Below are 18758 nucleotides of genomic sequence, written 5' to 3' on the forward strand. Positions count from 1 at the left end.
ACTTGGCCAAATCAATTCCAGTCATTCATGAAAGAATATACATTTACGTCACAACCCACCATTATCAGGTCCGCGACCCATACTTTAAGAAACGCGGATATAATCTATTAATATAATGAATTCACATATAACGTATTAATATAATCTATTATTTGAAAAACACATTTGATATCAAAAAATAGTTTTGGGACAAATGTTAAAGTTAAATGTTTTGTTCAAACTGGAAAACATTCTGCTACATTGTGATCCTGAACTGTGGCCCTGATTTCACTTCAAAAATGGTAACTATTGTCTTTGACTTCTGAATGGTTATTGTTAATTGGTCTTGTGTAACTCCAGTAAAATACAGTATGCTAGAGAATCGGTTTCATCTGACTCCTTTCACAGGCCTGGCACCCCCATTCCTGACATCTGACTCCTGTCACAGGCCTGGCACCCCCATTCCTGACATCTGACTCCTGTCACAGGCCTGGCACCCCCATTCCTGACATCTGACTCCTGTCACAGGCCTGGCACCCCCATTCCTGACATCTGACTCTTTTCACAGGCCTGGCACCCCCATTCCTGACATCTGACTCCTTTCACAGGCCTGGCACCCCCATTCCTGACATCTGACTCCTGTCACAGGCCTGGCACCCCCATTCCTGACATCTGACTCTTTTCACAGGCCTGGCACCCCCATTCCTGACATCTCTTTTCACAGGCCTGGCACCCCCATTCCTGACATCTGACTCCTTTCACAGGCCGGGCACCCCCATTCCTGACATCTGACTCCTTTCACAGGCCTGGCACCCCCATTCCTGACATCTGACTCCTGTCACAGGCCTGGCACCCCCATTCCTGACATCTGACTCCTTTCACAGGCCTGGCACCCCCATTCCTGACATCTGATTGAAAAGCACTGGTCTCTATGTCTCTGGTCAAAAGTAGTGCATCGCATAAGGGAATAGGGTGTACAACTGGTGTCCTGTTACAACTAGGAGTCTTCTGAGCTCTGGGCCCATGTTCAGAAGTGCTGATCTAGGATCCGTTTTGACCTTTGAGATCATAAGGCCCGGGGCTTTCGAATCAAATGAAATATTCCTCACGTGCTTCATTAAAACAACAGGTGTAGACTAACAGTGAAATGCTTACTTACGTGCCCTTCCCCAACAATGCAGAGACACAAATAGAGATGTTTGTTTGTTTGTTTAATAACACAAGATCAGTAGCCTGTTAGTCCTCTGAGCTGTGTCCTCTGTGAGTCCAGCAGGTCGTAATATATCCTGGTCTTGTCGATGTCACTCCTGTAAGGCAGTAGGTCCTTTACAACGAAGACATCAGTGTGGCCAGTCCATATTGTCAGGCTGTACCTAGGAGAGGGAACAACAGACAGGGTTATCTACACTGTCAGGCTGTACCTAGGAGAGGGAACAACAGACAGGGTTATCTACACTGTCAGGCTGTACCTAGGAGAGGGAACAACAGACAGGGTTATCCACACTGTCAGTACCTGGGAGAGGGAACAACAGACAGGGTTATCTACACTGTCAGGCTGTACCTAGGAGAGGGAACAACAGACAGGGTTATCCACACTGTCAGGCTATACCTAGGAGAGGGAACAGAGACAGGGTTATCTACACTGTCAGGCTGTACCTAGGAGAGGGAACAACAGACAGGGTTATCCACACTGTCAGGCTGTACCTAGGAGAGGGAACAACAGACAGGGTTATCCACACTGTCAGGCTGTACCTAGGAGAGGGAACAACAGACAGGGTCAGATCACAGAGTTGTATTGTCTGTCACTGAAATGTGCTTTACCTACAAAAAGGTCCTGGGAACAGCTGATTAGTAGAATCAGGTGTTTGAGCAGAGCAGGGACAACATCCTGGGATCTCATGCTATTAGATCTGAACTTTAATAACTCTACCTACATGTACATATTACCTCAACACCGGTACCCCCTGTATATAGGCTCCACATTGACTCTCTACTGGTACCCCCCTGTATATAGCCTCCACATTGACTCTCTACTGGTACCCCCCTGTATATAGCCTCCACATTGACTCTACTGGTACCCCCTGTATATAGGCTCCACATTGACTCTACTGGTACCCCCTGTATATAGGCTCCACATTGACTCTACTGGTACCCCCTGTATATAGGCTCCACATTGACTCTACTGGTACCCCCTGTATATAGGCTCCACATTGACTCTACTGGTACCCCCTGTATATAGGCTCCACATTGACTCTACTGGTACCCCCCTGTATATAGGCTCCACATTGACTCTACTGGTACCCCCTGTATATAGGCTCCACATTGACTCTCTACTGGTACCCCCTGTATATAGCCTCCACATTGACTCTACTGGTACCCCCTGTATATAGGCTCCACATTGACTCTACTGGTACCCCCCTGTATATAGGCTCCACATTGACTCTACTGGTACCCCCTGTATATAGGCTCCACATTGACTCTACTGGTACCCCCTGTATATAGGCTCCACATTGACTCTACTGGTACCCCCTGTATATAGCCTCCACATTGACTCTCTACTGGTACCCCCCTGTATATAGGCTCCACATTGACTCTACTGGTACCCCCTGTATAGGCTCCACATTGACTCTACTGGTACCCCCTGTATATAGGCTCCACATTGACTCTACTGGTACCCCCTGTATATAGGCTCCACATTGACTCTACTGGTACCCCCTGTATATAGGCTCCACATTGACTCTACTGGTACCCCCTGTATATAGGCTCCACATTGACTCTACTGGTACCCCCTGTATATAGGCTCCACATTGACTCTCTACTGGTACCCCCTGTATATAGGCTCCACATTGACTCTACTGGTACCCCCCTGTATATAGGCTCCACATTGACTCTCTACTGGTACCCCCTGTATATAGGCTCCACATTGACTCTACTGGTACCCCCTGTATATAGGCTCCACATTGACTCTCTACTGGTACCCCCTGTATATAGGCTCCACATTGACTCTACTGGTACCCCCTGTATATAGGCTCCACATTGACTCTACTGGTACCCCCTGTATATAGGCTCCACATTGACTCTCTTACTGGTACCCCCCTGTATATAGGCTCCACATTGACTCTCTACTGGTACCCCCCTGTATATAGGCTCCACATTGACTCTCTACTGGTACCCCCTGTATATAGGCTCCACATTGACTCTACTGGTACCCCCTGTATATAGCCTCCACATTGACTCTCTACTGGTACCCCCCTGTATATAGGCTCCACATTGACTCTACTGGTACCCCCTGTATATAGGCTCCACATTGACTCTACTGGTACCCCCCTGTATATAGGCTCCACATTGACTCTACTGGTACCCCCTGTATATAGGCTCCACATTGACTCTGTACTGGTACCCCCTGTATATAGGCTCCACATTGACTCTACTGGTACCCCCCTGTATATAGGCTCCACATTGACTCTACTGGTACTCCCCTGTATATAGGCTCCACATTGACTCTCTACTGGTACCCCCTGTATATAGCCTCCACATTGACTCTACTGGTACCCCCTGTATATAGGCTCCACATTGACTCTCTACTGGTACCCCCTGTATATAGGCTCCACATTGACTCTCTACTGGTACCCCCTGTATATAGCTCCACATTGACTCTACTGGTACCCCCCTGTATATAGGCTCCACATTGACTCTACTGGTACCCCCTGTATATAGGCTCCACATTGACTCTCTACTGGTACCCCCTGTATATAGCCTCCACATTGACTCTACTGGTACCCCCCTGTATATAGGCTCCACATTGACTCTCTACTGGTACCCCCCTGTATATAGGCTCCACATTGACTCTCTACTGGTACCCCCTGTATATAGGCTCCACATTGACTCTCTACTGGTACCCCCTGTATATAGGCTCCACATTGACTCTACTGGTACCCCCTGTATATAGGCTCCACATTGACTCTGTACTGGTACCCCCTGTATATAGACATTGACTCTACTGGTACCCCCTGTATATAGGCTCCACATTGACTCTGTACTGGTACCCCCTGTATATAGGCTCCACATTGACTCTACTGGTACCCCCTGTATATAGGCTCCACATTGACTCTCTACTGGTACCCCCTGTATATAGGCTCCACATTGACTCTGTACTACCCCCTGGTATATAGGCTCCACATTGACTCCCCCCCCTGTATATAGGCTCCACATTGACTCTACTGGTACCCCCTGTATATAGGCTCCACATTGACTCTCTACAGGTACCCCCTGTATATAGGCTCCACATTGACTCTACTGGTACCCCCTGTATATAGGCTCCACATTGACTCTCTACTGGTACCCCCTGTATATAGGCTCCACATTGACTCTCTACTGGTACCCCCCTGTATATAGGCTCCACATTGACTCTACTGGTACCCCCTGTATATAGGCTCCACATTGACTCTACTGGTACCCCCTGTATATAGGCTCCACATTGACTCTCTACTGGTACCCCCTGTATATAGGCTCCACATTGACTCTCTACTGGTACCCCCTGTATATAGGCTCCACATTGACTCTACTGGTACCCCCTGTATATAGGCTCCACATTGACTCTCTACTGGTACCCCTGTATATAGGCTCCACATTGACTCTACTGGTACCCCTGTATATAGGCTCCACATTGACTCTCTACTGGTACCCCCCTGTATATAGCCTCCACATTGACTCTGTACCAGTACCCCCTGTATATAGGCTCCACATTGACTCTCTACTGGTACCCCCTGTATATAGGCTCCACATTGACTCTGTACTGGTACCCCCTGTATATAGGCTCCACATTGACTCTCTACTGGTACCCCCTGTATATAGGCTCCACATTGACTCTCTACTGGTACCCCCTGTATATAGGCTCCACATTGACTCTCTACTGGTACCCCCCTGTATATAGGCTCCACATTGACTCTACTGGTACCCCCTGTATATAGGCTCCACATTGACTCTACTGGTACCCCTGTATATAGGCTCCACATTGACTCTACTGGTGCCCCCTGTATATAGGCTACTTGACTCTACTGGTACCCCCTGTATATAGGCTCCACATTGACTCTACTGGTACCCCCTGTATATAGGCTCCACATTGACTCTCTACTGGTACCCCCTGTATATAGGCTCCACATTGACTCTACTGGTACCCCCTGTATATAGGCTCCACATTGACTCTACTGGTACCCCCTGTATATAGGCTCCACATTGACTCTACTGGTACCCCTGTATATAGGCTCCACATTGACTCTGTACTGGTACCCCTGTATATAGCCTCCACATTGACTCTGTACTGGTACCCCTGTATATAGGCTCCACATTGACTCTACTGGTACCCCCTGTATATAGGCTCCACATTGACTCTCTACTGGTACCCCCTGTATATAGCCTCCACATTGACTCTGTACTGGTACCCCCTGTATATAGGCTCCACATTGACTCTACTACTGGTACCCCCTGTATATAGCCTCCACATTGACTCTCTACTGGTACCCCTGTATATAGCCTCCACATTGACTCTCTACTGGTACCCCCTGTATATAGCCTCCACATTGACTCTGTACTGGTACCCCCTGTATATAGGCTCCACATTGACTCTGTACTGGTACCCCCTGTATATAGGCTCCACATTGACTCTGTACTGGTACCCCCTGTATATAGGCTCCACATTGACTCTACTGGTACCCCCTGTATATAGGCTCCACATTGACTCTGTACTGGTACCCCCTGTATATAGCCTCCACATTGACTCTGTACTGTACCCCCTGTATATAGGCTCCACATTGACTCTCTACTGGTACCCCCTGTATATAGCCTCCACATTGACTCTCTACTGTATATAGGCTCCACATTGACTCTCTACTGGTACCCCCTGTATATAGCCTCCACATTGACTCTGTACTACCCCTGTATATAGCCTCCACATTGACTCTCTACTGGTACCCCATGTATATAGGCTCCACATTGACTCTCTACTGGTACCCCCTGTATATAGGCTCCACATTGACTCTGTACTGGTACCCCTGTATATAGGCTCCACATTGACTCTGTGCTACCCTGTATATAGCCTACATTGACTCCCCCCCTGTATATAGGCTCCACATTGACTCTCTACTGGTACCCCTGTATATAGGCTCCACATTGACTCTCTACTGGTACCCCCTGTATATAGGCTCCACATTGACTCTGTACTGGTACCCCCTGTATATAGGCTCCACATTGACTCTGTACTGTATATATAGGCTCCACATTGACTCTACTGGTACCCCCTGTATATAGGCTCCACATTGACTCTACTACTGTCCCCCTGTATATAGCCTCCACATTGACTCTGTACTGGTACCCCCTGTATATAGGCTCCACATTGACTCTACTGGTACCCCCTGTATATAGGCTCCACATTGACTCTGTACTGGTACCCCCTGTATATAGGCTCCACATTGACTCTACTGGTACCCCCTGTATATAGCCTCCACATTGACTCTGTACTGGTACCCCCTGTATATAGCCTCCACATTGACTCTGTACTGGTACCCCCTGTATATAGGCTCCACATTGACTCTACTGGTACCCCCTGTATATAGCCTCCACATTGACTCTACTGGTACCCCCTGTATATAGGCTCCACATTGACTCTACTGGTGCCCCCCTGTATATAGCCTCCACATTGACTCTACTGGTACCCCCTGTATATAGCCTCCACATTGACTCTACTGGTACCCCCTGTATATAGGCTCCACATTGACTCTCTACTGGTACCCCCCTGTATATAGGCTCCACATTGACTCTACTGGTGCCCCCCTGTATATAGGCTCCACATTGACTCTACTGGTGCCCCCCTGTATATAGCCTCCACATTGACTCTGTACCGTAATACCCTGTATATAGCCTCCACATTGACTCTGTACCGTAACACCCTGTATATAGCCTCCACATTGACTCTGTACCGTAATACCCTGTATATAGCCTCCACATTGACTCTGTACCGTAACACCCTGTATATAGCCTAAACATTGACTCTGTACCGTAATACCCTGTATATAGCCTCCACATTGACTCTGTACCGTAACACCCTGTATATAGCCTCCACATTGACTCTGTACCGTAATACCCTGTATATAGCCTCCACATTGACTCTGTACCGGAATACCATGTATATAGCCTCCAATTTTGACTCTGTACCGTAATACCCTGTATATAGCCTCCACATTGACTCTGTACCGTAATACCATGTATATAGCCTCCAATTTTGACTCTGTACCGTAATAGCCTCCACATTGACTCTGTACCGTAATACCCTGTATATAGCCTCCACATTGACTCTGTACCGTAATACCCTGTATATAGCCTCCACATTGACTCTGTACCGTAATACCATGTATATAGCCTCCAATTTTGACTCTGTACCGTAATACCCTGTATATAGGCTCCACATTGACTCTCTACTAGTACCCCCTGTATATAGGCTCCACATTGACTCTCTACTGGTACCCCCCTGTATATAGGCTCCACATTGACTCTACTGGTACCCCCTGTATATAGCCTCCACATTGACTCTGTACCGTAATACCATGTATATAGCCTCCAATTTTGACTCTGTACCGTAATAGCCTCCACATTGACTCTGTACCGTAATACCCTGTATATAGCCTCCACATTGACTCTGTACCGTAATACCCTGTATATAGCCTAAACATTGACTCTGTACCGTAATACCCTGTATATAGCCTCCACATTGACTCTGTACCGTAACACCCTGTATATAGCCTCCACATTGACTCTGTACCGTAATACCCTGTATATAGCCTCCACATTGACTCTGTACCGTAATACCCTGTATATAGCCTCCAATTTTGACTCTGTACCGTAATACCCTGTATATAGGCTCCACATTGACTCTCTACTGGTACCCCCTGTATATAGGCTCCACATTGACTCTCTACTGGTACCCCCTGTATATAGGCTCCACATTGACTCTACTGGTACCCCCTGTATATAGCCTCCACATTGACTCTGTACTGGTACCCCCTGTATATAGGCTCCACATTGACTCTGTACTGGTACCCCCTGTATATAGGCTCCACATTGACTCTACTGGTACCCCCTGTATATAGCCTCCACATTGACTCTGTACTGGTACCCCCTGTATATAGCCTCCACATTGACTCTGTACTGGTACCCCCTGTATATAGGCTCCACATTGACTCTACTGGTACCCCCTGTATATAGCCTCCACATTGACTCTACTGGTACCCCCTGTATATAGGCTCCACATTGACTCTCTACTGGTGCCCCCTGTATATAGCCTCCACATTGACTCTGTACTGGTACCCCCTGTATATAGCCTCCACATTGACTCTACTGGTACCCCCTGTATATAGGCTCCACATTGACTCTACTGGTACCCCCTGTATATAGGCTCCACATTGACTCTACTGGTGCCCCTGTATATAGGCTCCACATTGACTCTACTGGTGCCCCCTGTATATAGCCTCCACATTGACTCTGTAACTGGTACCCTGTATATAGCCTCCACATTGACTCTGTACTGGTAACCCCTGTATATAGCCTCCACATTGACTCTGTACCGTAATACCCTGTATATAGCCTCCACATTGACTCTGTACTGGTAACACCCTGTATATAGCCTAAACATTGACTCTGTACCGTAATACCCTGTATATAGCCTCCACATTGACTCTGTACTGGTAACACCCTGTATATAGCCTCCACATTGACTCTGTACTGGTAATACCCTGTATATAGCCTCCACATTGACTCTGTACTGGTACCATGTATATAGCCTCCAATTTTGACTCTGTACCGTAATACCCTGTATATAGCCTCCACATTGACTCTGTACTGGTATATAGCCTCCAATTTTGACTCTGTATAATAGCCTCCACATTGACTCTGTACCGTAATACCCTGTATATAGCCTCCACATTGACTCTGTACTGGTATACCCTGTATATAGCCTCCACATTGACTCTGTACCGGTAATACCCTGTATATAGCCTCCACATTGACTCTGTACCGTAACACCCTGTATATAGCCTAAACATTGACTCTGTACCGTAATACCCTGTATATAGCCTCCACATTGACTCTGTACCGTAACACCCTGTATATAGCCTCCACATTGACTCTGTACCGTAATACCCTGTATATAGCCTCCACATTGACTCTGTACTGGTAATACCATGTATATAGCCTCCAATTTTGACTCTGTACCGTAATACCCTGTATATAGCCTCCACATTGACTCTGTACCGTAATACCATGTATATAGCCTCCAATTTTGACTCTGTACCGTAATAGCCTCCACATTGACTCTGTACCGTAATACCCTGTATATAGCCTCCACATTGACTCTGTACCGTAATACCCTGTATATAGCCTCCACATTGACTCTGTACCGTAATACCATGTATATAGCCTCCAATTTTGACTCTGTACCGTAATACCCTGTATATAGGCTCCACATTGACTCTCTACTGGTACCCCCTGTATATAGGCTCCACATTGACTCTCTACTGGTACCCCCCTGTATATAGGCTCCACATTGACTCTCTACTGGTACCCCCTGTATATAGGCTCCACATTGACTCTCTACTGGTACCCTCCTGTATATAGCCTCCACATTGACTCTACTGGTACCCCCTGTATATAGCCTCCACATTGACTCTACTGGTACCCCCTGTATATAGGCTCCACATTGACTCTACTGGTATCCCCTGTATATAGGCTCCACATTGACTCTACTGGTATCCCCTGTATATAGGCTCCACATTGACTCTACTGGTACCCCCTGTATATAAGCTCCACATTGACTCTACACCGGTGCCCCCCTGTATATAGCCTCCACATTGACTCTGTACTGGTACCCCCTGTATATAGGCTCCACATTGACTCTACTGGTACCCCCTGTATATAGGCTCCACATTGACTCTGTACTGGTACCCCCTGTATATAGGCTCCACATTGACTCTACTGGTACCCCCTGTATATAGGCTCCACATTGACTCTGTACTGGTACCCCCTGTATATAGGCTCCACATTGACTCTACTGGTACCCCACTGTATATAGCCTCCACATTGACTCTACTGGTACCCCCTGTATATAGCCTCCACATTGACTCTACTGGTACCCCCTGTATATAGGCTCCACATTGACTCTCTACTGGTACCCCCCTGTATATAGGCTCCACATTGACTCTACTGGTGCCCCCCTGTATATAGGCTCCACATTGACTCTACTGGTGCCCCCCTGTATATAGCCTCCACATTGACTCTGTACCGTAATACCCTGTATATAGCCTCCACATTGACTCTGTACCGTAATACCCTGTATATAGCCTCCACATTGACTCTACTGGTACCCCCTGTATATAGGCTCCACATTGACTCTACTGGTGCCCCCCTGTATATAGCCTCCACATTGACTCTGTACCGTAATACCCTGTATATAGCCTCCACATTGACTCTGTACCGTAACACCCTGTATATAGCCTCCACATTGACTCTGTACCGTAATACCCTGTATATAGCCTCCACATTGACTCTGTACCGTAACACCCTGTATATAGCCTCCACATTGACTCTGTACCGTAATACCCTGTATATAGCCTCCACATTGACTCTGTACCGTAACACCCTGTATATAGCCTCCACATTGACTCTGTACCGTAACACCCTGTATATAGCCTCCACATTGACTCTGTACCGTAATACCCTGTATATAGCCTCCACATTGACTCTGTACCGTAATACCATGTATATAGCCTCCAATTTTGACTCTGTACCGTAATAGCCTCCACATTGACTCTGTACCGTAATACCCTGTATATAGCCTCCACATTGACTCTGTACCGTAATACCCTGTATATAGCCTCCACATTGACTCTGTACCGTAATACCCTGTATATAGCCTCCAATTTTGACTCTGTACCGTAATACCCTGTATATAGGCTCCACATTGACTCTCTACTGGTACCCCCTGTATATAGGCTCCACATTGACTCTACTGGTACCCCCTGTATATAGCCTCCACATTGACTCTGTACTGGTACCCCCTGTATATAGGCTCCACATTGACTCTACTGGTGCCCCCCTGTATATAGCCTCCACATTGACTCTGTACTGGTACCCCCTGTATATAGGCTCCACATTGACTCTCTACTGGTACCCCCTGTATATAGGCTCCACATTGACTCTCTACTGGTACCCCTTGTATATAGCCTCCACATTGACTCTACTGGTACCCCCTGTATATAGGCTCCACATTGACTCTCTACTGGTACCCCCCTGTATATAGGCTCCACATTGACTCTACTGGTGCCCCCCTGTATATAGGCTCCACATTGACTCTACTGGTGCCCCCCTGTATATAGCCTCCACATTGACTCTGTACCGTAACACCCTGTATATAGCCTCCACATTGACTCTGTACCGTAATACCCTGTATATAGCCTCCACATGGACTCTGTACCGTAATACCCTGTATATAGCCTCCACATTGACTCTGTACCGTAACACCCTGTATATAGCCTCCACATTGACTCTGTACCGTAATACCCTGTATATAGCCTCCACATTGACTCTGTACCGTAATACCATGTATATAGCCTCCAATTTTGACTCTGTACCGTAATACCCTGTATATAGCCTCCACATTGTACCGTAATACCCTGTATATAGCCTCCACATTGACTCTGTACCGTAATACCATGTATATAGCCTCCAATTTTGACTCTGTACCGTAATAGCCTCCACATTGACTCTGTACCGTAATACCCTGTATATAGCCTCCACATTGACTCTGTACTGTATATAGCCTCCACATTGACTCTGTACCGTAATACCATGTATATAGCCTCCAATTTTGACTCTGTACCGTAATACCCTGTATATAGGCTCCACATTGACTCTCTACTGGTACCCCCTGTATATAGGCTCCACATTGACTCTCTACTGGTACCCCCTGTATATAGGCTCCACATTGACTCTACTGGTACCCCCTGTATATAGGCTCCACATTGACCCTCTACTGGTACCCCTGTATATAGGCTCCACATTGACTCTACTGGTACCCCCTGTATATAGGCTCCACATTGACTCTACTGGTACCCCCTGTATATAGGCTCCACATTGACTCTACACCGGTGCCCCCCTGTATATAGCCTCCACATTGACTCTGTACTGGTACCCCCTGTATATAGGCTCCACATTGACTCTACTGGTACCCCCTGTATATAGGCTCCACATTGACTCTGTACTGGTACCCCCTGTATATAGGCTCCACATTGACTCTACTGGTACCCCCTGTATATAGCCTCCACATTGACTCTGTACCGTAATACCATGTATATAGCCTCCAATTTTGACTATATAGGCTCCACATTGACTCTACTGGTACCCCCTGTATATAGCCTCCACATTGACTCTACTGGTACCCCCTGTATATAGGCTCCACATTGACTCTACTGGTGCCCCCCTGTATATAGCCTCCACATTGACTCTACTGGTACCCCCTGTATATAGCCTCCACATTGACTCTACTGGTACCCCCTGTATATAGGCTCCACATTGACTCTCTACTGGTACCCCCCTGTATATAGGCTCCACATTGACTCTACTGGTGCCCCCCTGTATATAGGCTCCACATTGACTCTACTGGTGCCCCCCTGTATATAGCCTCCACATTGACTCTGTACCGTAATACCCTGTATATAGCCTCCACATTGACTCTGTACCGTAATACCCTGTATATAGCCTCCACATTGACTCTACTGGTACCCCCTGTATATAGGCTCCACATTGACTCTACTGGTGCCCCCCTGTATATAGCCTCCACATTGACTCTGTACCGTAATACCCTGTATATAGCCTCCACATTGACTCTGTACCGTAACACCCTGTATATAGCCTCCACATTGACTCTGTACCGTAATACCCTGTATATAGCCTCCACATTGACTCTGTACCGTAACACCCTGTATATAGCCTCCACATTGACTCTGTACCGTAATACCATGTATATAGCCTCCACATTTTGACTCTGTACCGTAACACCCTGTATATAGCCTCCACATTGACTCTGTACCGTAATACCCTGTATATAGCCTCCACATTGACTCTGTACCGTAATACCATGTATATAGCCTCCAATTGACTCTGTGGTGTATATAGCCTCCACATTGACTCTGTACCGTAATACCCTGTTTATAGCCTCCACATTGACTCTGTACCGTAATACCCTGTATATAGCCTCCACATTGACTCTGTACCGTAATACCATGTATATAGCCTCCAATTTTGACTCTGTACCGTAATACCCTGTATATAGCCTCCACATTGACTCTGTACCGTAATACCCTGTATATAGCCTCCACATTGACTCTGTACCGTAATACCCTGTATATAGCCTCCACATTGACTCTGTACCGTAATACCCTGTATATAGCCTCCACATTGACTCTGTACCGTAATACCCTGTATATAGCCTCCACATTGACTCTGTACCGTAATACCCTGTATATAGCCTCCACATTGACTCTGTACCGTAATACCCTGTATATAGCCTCCACATTGACTCTGTACCGTAACACCCTGTATATAGCCTAAACATTGACTCTGTACCGTAATACCCTGTATATAGCCTCCACATTGACTCTGTACCGTAACACCCTGTATATAGCCTCCACATTGACTCTGTACCGTAATACCCTGTATATAGCCTCCACATTGACTCTGTACCGTAATACCATGTATATAGCCTCCAATGTTGACTCTGTACCGTAATACCCTGTATATAGCCTCCACATTGACTCTGTACCGTAACACCCTGTATATAGCCTCCACATTGACTCTGTACCGTAATACCCTGTATATAGCCTCCACATTGACTCTGTACCGTAATACCATGTATATAGCCTCCAATTTTGACTCTGTACCGTAATAGCCTCCACATTGACTCTGTACCGTAATACCCTGTTTATAGCCTCCACATTGACTCTGTACCGTAATACCCTGTATATAGCCTCCACATTGACTCTGTACCGTAATACCATGTATATAGCCTCCAATTTTGACTCTGTACCGTAATACCCTGTATATAGCCTCCACATTGACTCTGTACCGTAATACCCTGTATATAGCCTCCACATTGACTCTGTACCGTAACACCCTGTATATAGCCTCCACATTGACTCTGTACCGTAACACCCTGTATATAGCCTCCACATTGACTCTGTACCGTAATACCCTGTATATAGCCTCCACATTGACTCTGTACCGTAACACCCTGGATATAGCCTCCACATTGACTCTGTACCGTAATACCCTGTATAAAGCCCCACTATTGTTATTTTCTGCTGCTCTTTTATTTTTTGTTATTCTTATCTCTTACTTTTTGGGGGGTTATTTTCTTAAAACTGCCTTGTTGGTTAAGGGCTTGTAAGCATTTCACTGTGAGGTCTACCGTTGCATTCAGCACGTGACAAATACAATTTGATTAGACTCACAAACAGTGGATAGAGAGGAGAGAGTAGAGGACAGATGGAGGGATAGAGAGGAGAGAGTAGAGGACAGATGGAGGGATAGAGAGGAGAGAGTAGAGGACAGATGGAGGGATAGAGAGGAGAGAGTAGAGGACAGATGGAGGGATAGAGAGGAGAGAGTAGAGGACAGATGGAGGGATAGAGAGGAGAGAGTAGAGGACCAATGGGTTAGAGTGTTGTGCCAGTAACCAAAAGGTTGCTAGATTGAATCCCCAAGCTGACAAGGTAAAAAAAAAATCTGTCATTCTGCCCCCTGAACAAGACAGTTAACCCACTGTTCCTAGACGTCGTTGTAAACATGAATTTGTTCTTAACTGACTTGCCAAGTTAAATAAAAGGTGAAATAAAATCAAACCTGTCTGACTGCTGTAGAAGCCAGTGTAGCTGGGAAAATGACTGGACCAGGAGGGCTGCTCTGACAGGGAAGGTGACCGGATGTCTTAGGGTCCGACACATTGCCTCCATCTCCCTCACCATCTCCCAGCTGTACCCTGTGGGGCAGAGAAGTTATGAAGACATCATAAGGCTCCTACATACTTATATGTTATTAAAAATTATACCTGCAAATGATATTTACCAGGTAAGATGAATGACTACAGCCACGGCAGGTAGCTGGTAGCAGGTATGACGTAAACACCAGCTCGTCTGTGTTCAGGTAACTCACCTGGGTTGTGTGTATCTGCAGTCCAGCCCGTTGTCCAGCCCAGGGAGAGAACATCACCATGGGAACCAGGGGTCACAGCTGCCTCCAGGAAGACTTTGGGGTCAAGGGGTGTGGCCTTGCCTCCAGGGCCTGGCAGGATGTCAGCGTTGATCCACACGGGACCACGGAGCTCAGCCCGAACCTCGTCTAATAACACCATGGATGGAGCGACCGCTGCCAGGCTGGGATGAACAACCAATGGGATCACACAAAACTGACAGAGAAAATTATACGGACGGTTTACATGGACACAACTTAACCCTGGTCGTGGATTGGAAAATCTCCACTGAAATATACTGAACAGAAATATAAAAACACAACCATTTCTACAATTTTACTGAGTTACAGTTCAGAAGGAAAATCAGTCAATTAAAACAAATTCATTAGGTCCTAATCTATGGATTTCACATGACTGGGGATACAGATATGTATCTGTTGGTCACAGAGACCTTACACAAAAAGTAATGGAGTGGATCAGATAACCAGTCAGTATCTGGTGTGACCATTTGCCTCATGCAGCACATCTCATTCACATAGAGTTGATCAGGCTGTTGATTGTGGAATGTTGTCTCACTCCTCTTCAATGGCTGTTCAAAGTTGCTGGATATTGGCATCAGTTCTGGACATGGACTGGAACACGCTGTCATACACGTCAATCCAGAGCATCCCACACAGGCTCAATGGGTGACATGTCTAGTGAGTGTGCAGGCCATGGGAGAACTGGGACACTTTCAGCTTCCAGGTATTGTGTGCAGATCCTTGCGACATGGGGCTGTGCATTATCATGCTGAATGAGATGTTGGCGGCAGATGAACGGCACGACAATGGGTCTCAGTATCGCGTCACTGTATCTATCTGCATTCAAATTGCCTTCAATAAAATGCAATTGTGTTCGTAGCTTATGCCTGCCCATACCACAACGTTGACATCAGCAAACCCCTCGCCCACATAACGCCATACACGTGGTTTGCGGGTGTTAGTTTGGCAGTACGTCCAACTGCCCTATCTAAAACAACCTTGGTAGGTGGCTTATGGTAGAGAAATGAACATTACGTTTTCTGGCAACAGCTCTGGTGGACATTCCTGCAGTCATGCCAATTGCACGCTCTGTCAATACTTGAGTTATCTGCGGCATTGTGTTGTGTGACAAAACTGCACATTTTAGAGTGGCCGTTTATTGTCCCTAGCACAAGGTGCACCTGTGTAATTATCATACAGTTTAATCAGATTGTTGATCAATCAGCAGCTTTTTATGCACATAGAACATTTCTGGGATCTTTTATTTCAGCTCATGAAACCAACACTTTACATATTGCATTTATATATTTTTGTTGAGTGTAGCATTTAGTCGAGAAAATAGGCTCTGTGGACCAATGTGTCGGCGGAAACACCGTCCGACTGGCGACCGTGTCAGCGTGCCCGGCCCGCCACACGAGTCGCTCGAGCGTGATTGGACAAGGACATCCCAGCCTTAGACCACCACCACTCGAGGCTCTTAACAAAACTCCCCCAGTCAGAAGATACTATCGTCAATAGGAGCTCAAGCAGTTAGTGCAGGAGCTACCACCATTCACAGACGCTATGTGCCGTTCAGGCTCAGACAAGGCTACTTACATTATGACAGGTTGTACGATACTCTATCATACTTAGAGGTAATACACACGAGAGTACACCTATAGCTAGTTAAATATAACTAAAAGTATAACAAGTACTAAACAAAAATGAGTAGAAAGATCATTCACCTTTTGAAGTCGAGCTTTATCCCTTTGTCTGATGCCTTGACCTCCTTCAGCCAATCACGCAGCGTGACATCACTGTCGGTCTCAGGAGGATGAGCCATGATTGGCTCTTTAGGGTCGTTACTCCTCAGAAGTATGTCTGCCTCTATCATGTGGGCGGAGCCTTGGTGTATGGATAGGAAATACAGAATGAGCAAATGAATTGATGCACTGCATCTTCACAACCAGATAACTCACTGGGTTACGTTGTGGACAGGTCACTTATGTATTTCAAATAGAGTCCCAACTTTCCACAGAATTATATAACATCTCTATAGGAATAATGGGCCTGTGTAAAGACAGGCAGCTTAGGGCAACATAACGAATACGACCATATCCACTATGAATTATTGGTTAACTCTCTCCATCCAAGGTGGTCCTTACTCTGTAGTGCCTCTGTGATCTTGTTCTTGCTGTTGGCAGCATGGGCCCATTCAATATCTGCTGCATCCTTAACCTGTATCTTCCCCTGGCTGAGAAAATACTCCAGAGTCTGGTCAGTCATCAGTTCTAGACATGGACAGGAAATATGGGTTGTCACTAATTAGTTACAGCCACAAAGTTAAAATGGGCTATATCGTAAAAATGTATGAAAATAAAAACGTTCTTTTAGGTCTGAAATTTAAGCTTAGGGTTAGGCATAGGGTTAGCAGTGTGGTTAATGTTAGGTTTAAAATCAGATTTTAAGAAGATAAGTTTTTACTAGGCAGGGTTTTGCCATAATTACGACTTTGTGGCTGTGGTAACTAGTGACGACCGGAAATTGGAGACGGAAATAGACTGGAATAATAATCACAGATAGAACAATGACACAGATATTTCACCTAATGTATAAATGCGAAGCATCCTGTTGGCGTTTCCACTCACAACCAAATATGGTGGTGAAAGGAAGCCCAGTGGCTGGCAGTGGGAGAAGATTGAAGGAGATGGATTTGGGCCAACATTCTGATCAATTAAATTTTCTCATCAATGAAACATTTGATCTCAATACAGTTTTCTGTTTCCAAAACTAGAATGTTACAAAAAGAGTGGACTAAGTTTTGTAGACTTTACCCTTTGCCAAAAGTTGTGAAGAATAGCATTGTTTAGGAGTGAAAAAGGGCAAATTGAGTTATTGTACATGCGCACTTCAGAGTAGGCGTTCCCTAACGGAAATATGCTAATTACATCCTAGAACGCGACAAGGCTCTCGCAAGCTCGTGCTTGGCTCTGCACACCTTGCTTTATTTCCTCCAATCGGAAACAGGCTGTGGTCTATCTTGAGTTAGTTATACAAAAATCTTTGATACAACTGTGGCTAGCTAGCTCTAGTGATTTTATACTTCTATATACAATCTGTTTATACTACTGTCAGCTATTAACATAGCTATCTACTGTTACATGCCTGTGTAACAATAATGCTGGACACTTGGAAACTATAGTAAGTGCAATCATAGTCAGAGAGTAAGTTAGTGCGTTTAGAGAACGTTAGCATGCTAGCCTACCTGTGGATATCTCTGGCGTTTTATTCTCCAAATTCCAGACGACACACAGTACAAAGCTGCACGTCAATATAAGAACAATAACTCGTGCACGAAATAAACGGATTAAACTTGGGCTATTTAAAACAGCCATTAAATATGGCAAAATGCATGTGAAATACTGCGTTAAGCAAAGCTGATTTTGTTCAAAGGTGCGCTTCCGTCTTCTTCTATGATGTAATGGCGGTCC

At 45.9% G+C, this 18758-nt stretch overlaps 1 protein-coding gene across 2 annotated transcripts; it reads right to left on the reverse strand.

Annotated features, from left to right (window-relative positions):
• Positions 1-1173: 1173 nt before the first annotated feature.
• fam151b (family with sequence similarity 151 member B) lies at positions 1174-18758 on the reverse strand. 2 transcript variants are annotated; one of them, XM_065026862.1, is made up of 6 exons: positions 18533-18758; positions 17433-17558; positions 17013-17172; positions 15232-15452; positions 14923-15058; positions 1174-1352 (listed from the first exon to the last, which is right to left on the reverse strand). In XM_065026862.1, the coding sequence occupies exons 1-6, from the start codon at positions 18660-18662 to the stop codon at positions 1205-1207; spliced, it is 921 nt and encodes a 306-aa protein (XP_064882934.1). In that variant the 5' UTR covers positions 18663-18758; the 3' UTR covers positions 1174-1204. The 2 variants fall into 2 exon arrangements, with proteins under 2 accessions (XP_064882934.1, XP_064882935.1); XM_065026863.1 differs by lacking the exon at positions 1174-1352 and adding an exon at positions 1602-1731.

This window comes from Oncorhynchus nerka, linkage group LG13 (assembly GCF_034236695.1).
Source record: "Oncorhynchus nerka isolate Pitt River linkage group LG13, Oner_Uvic_2.0, whole genome shotgun sequence".
In the NCBI taxonomy this organism is placed as follows: Eukaryota; Metazoa; Chordata; class Actinopteri; order Salmoniformes; family Salmonidae; genus Oncorhynchus; species Oncorhynchus nerka.

Bases quoted from the DNA above. Each gene is read 5' to 3' on its own strand.
- fam151b (XM_065026862.1), bottom strand. From the start codon at position 18,662: ATGGCTGTTTTAAATAGCCCAAGTTTAATCCGTTTATTTCGTGCACGA. The intron at 15,059-15,231 runs GTGAGTTACCTG...TCTGCCCCACAG, and splicing joins TGCAGATACACACAACCCAG to GGTACAGCTGGGAGATGGTG. The intron at 1,353-14,922 runs GTTTGATTTTAT...TCCCTCTCCTAG, and splicing joins CTTCTACAGCAGTCAGACAG to GTACAGCCTGACAATATGGA.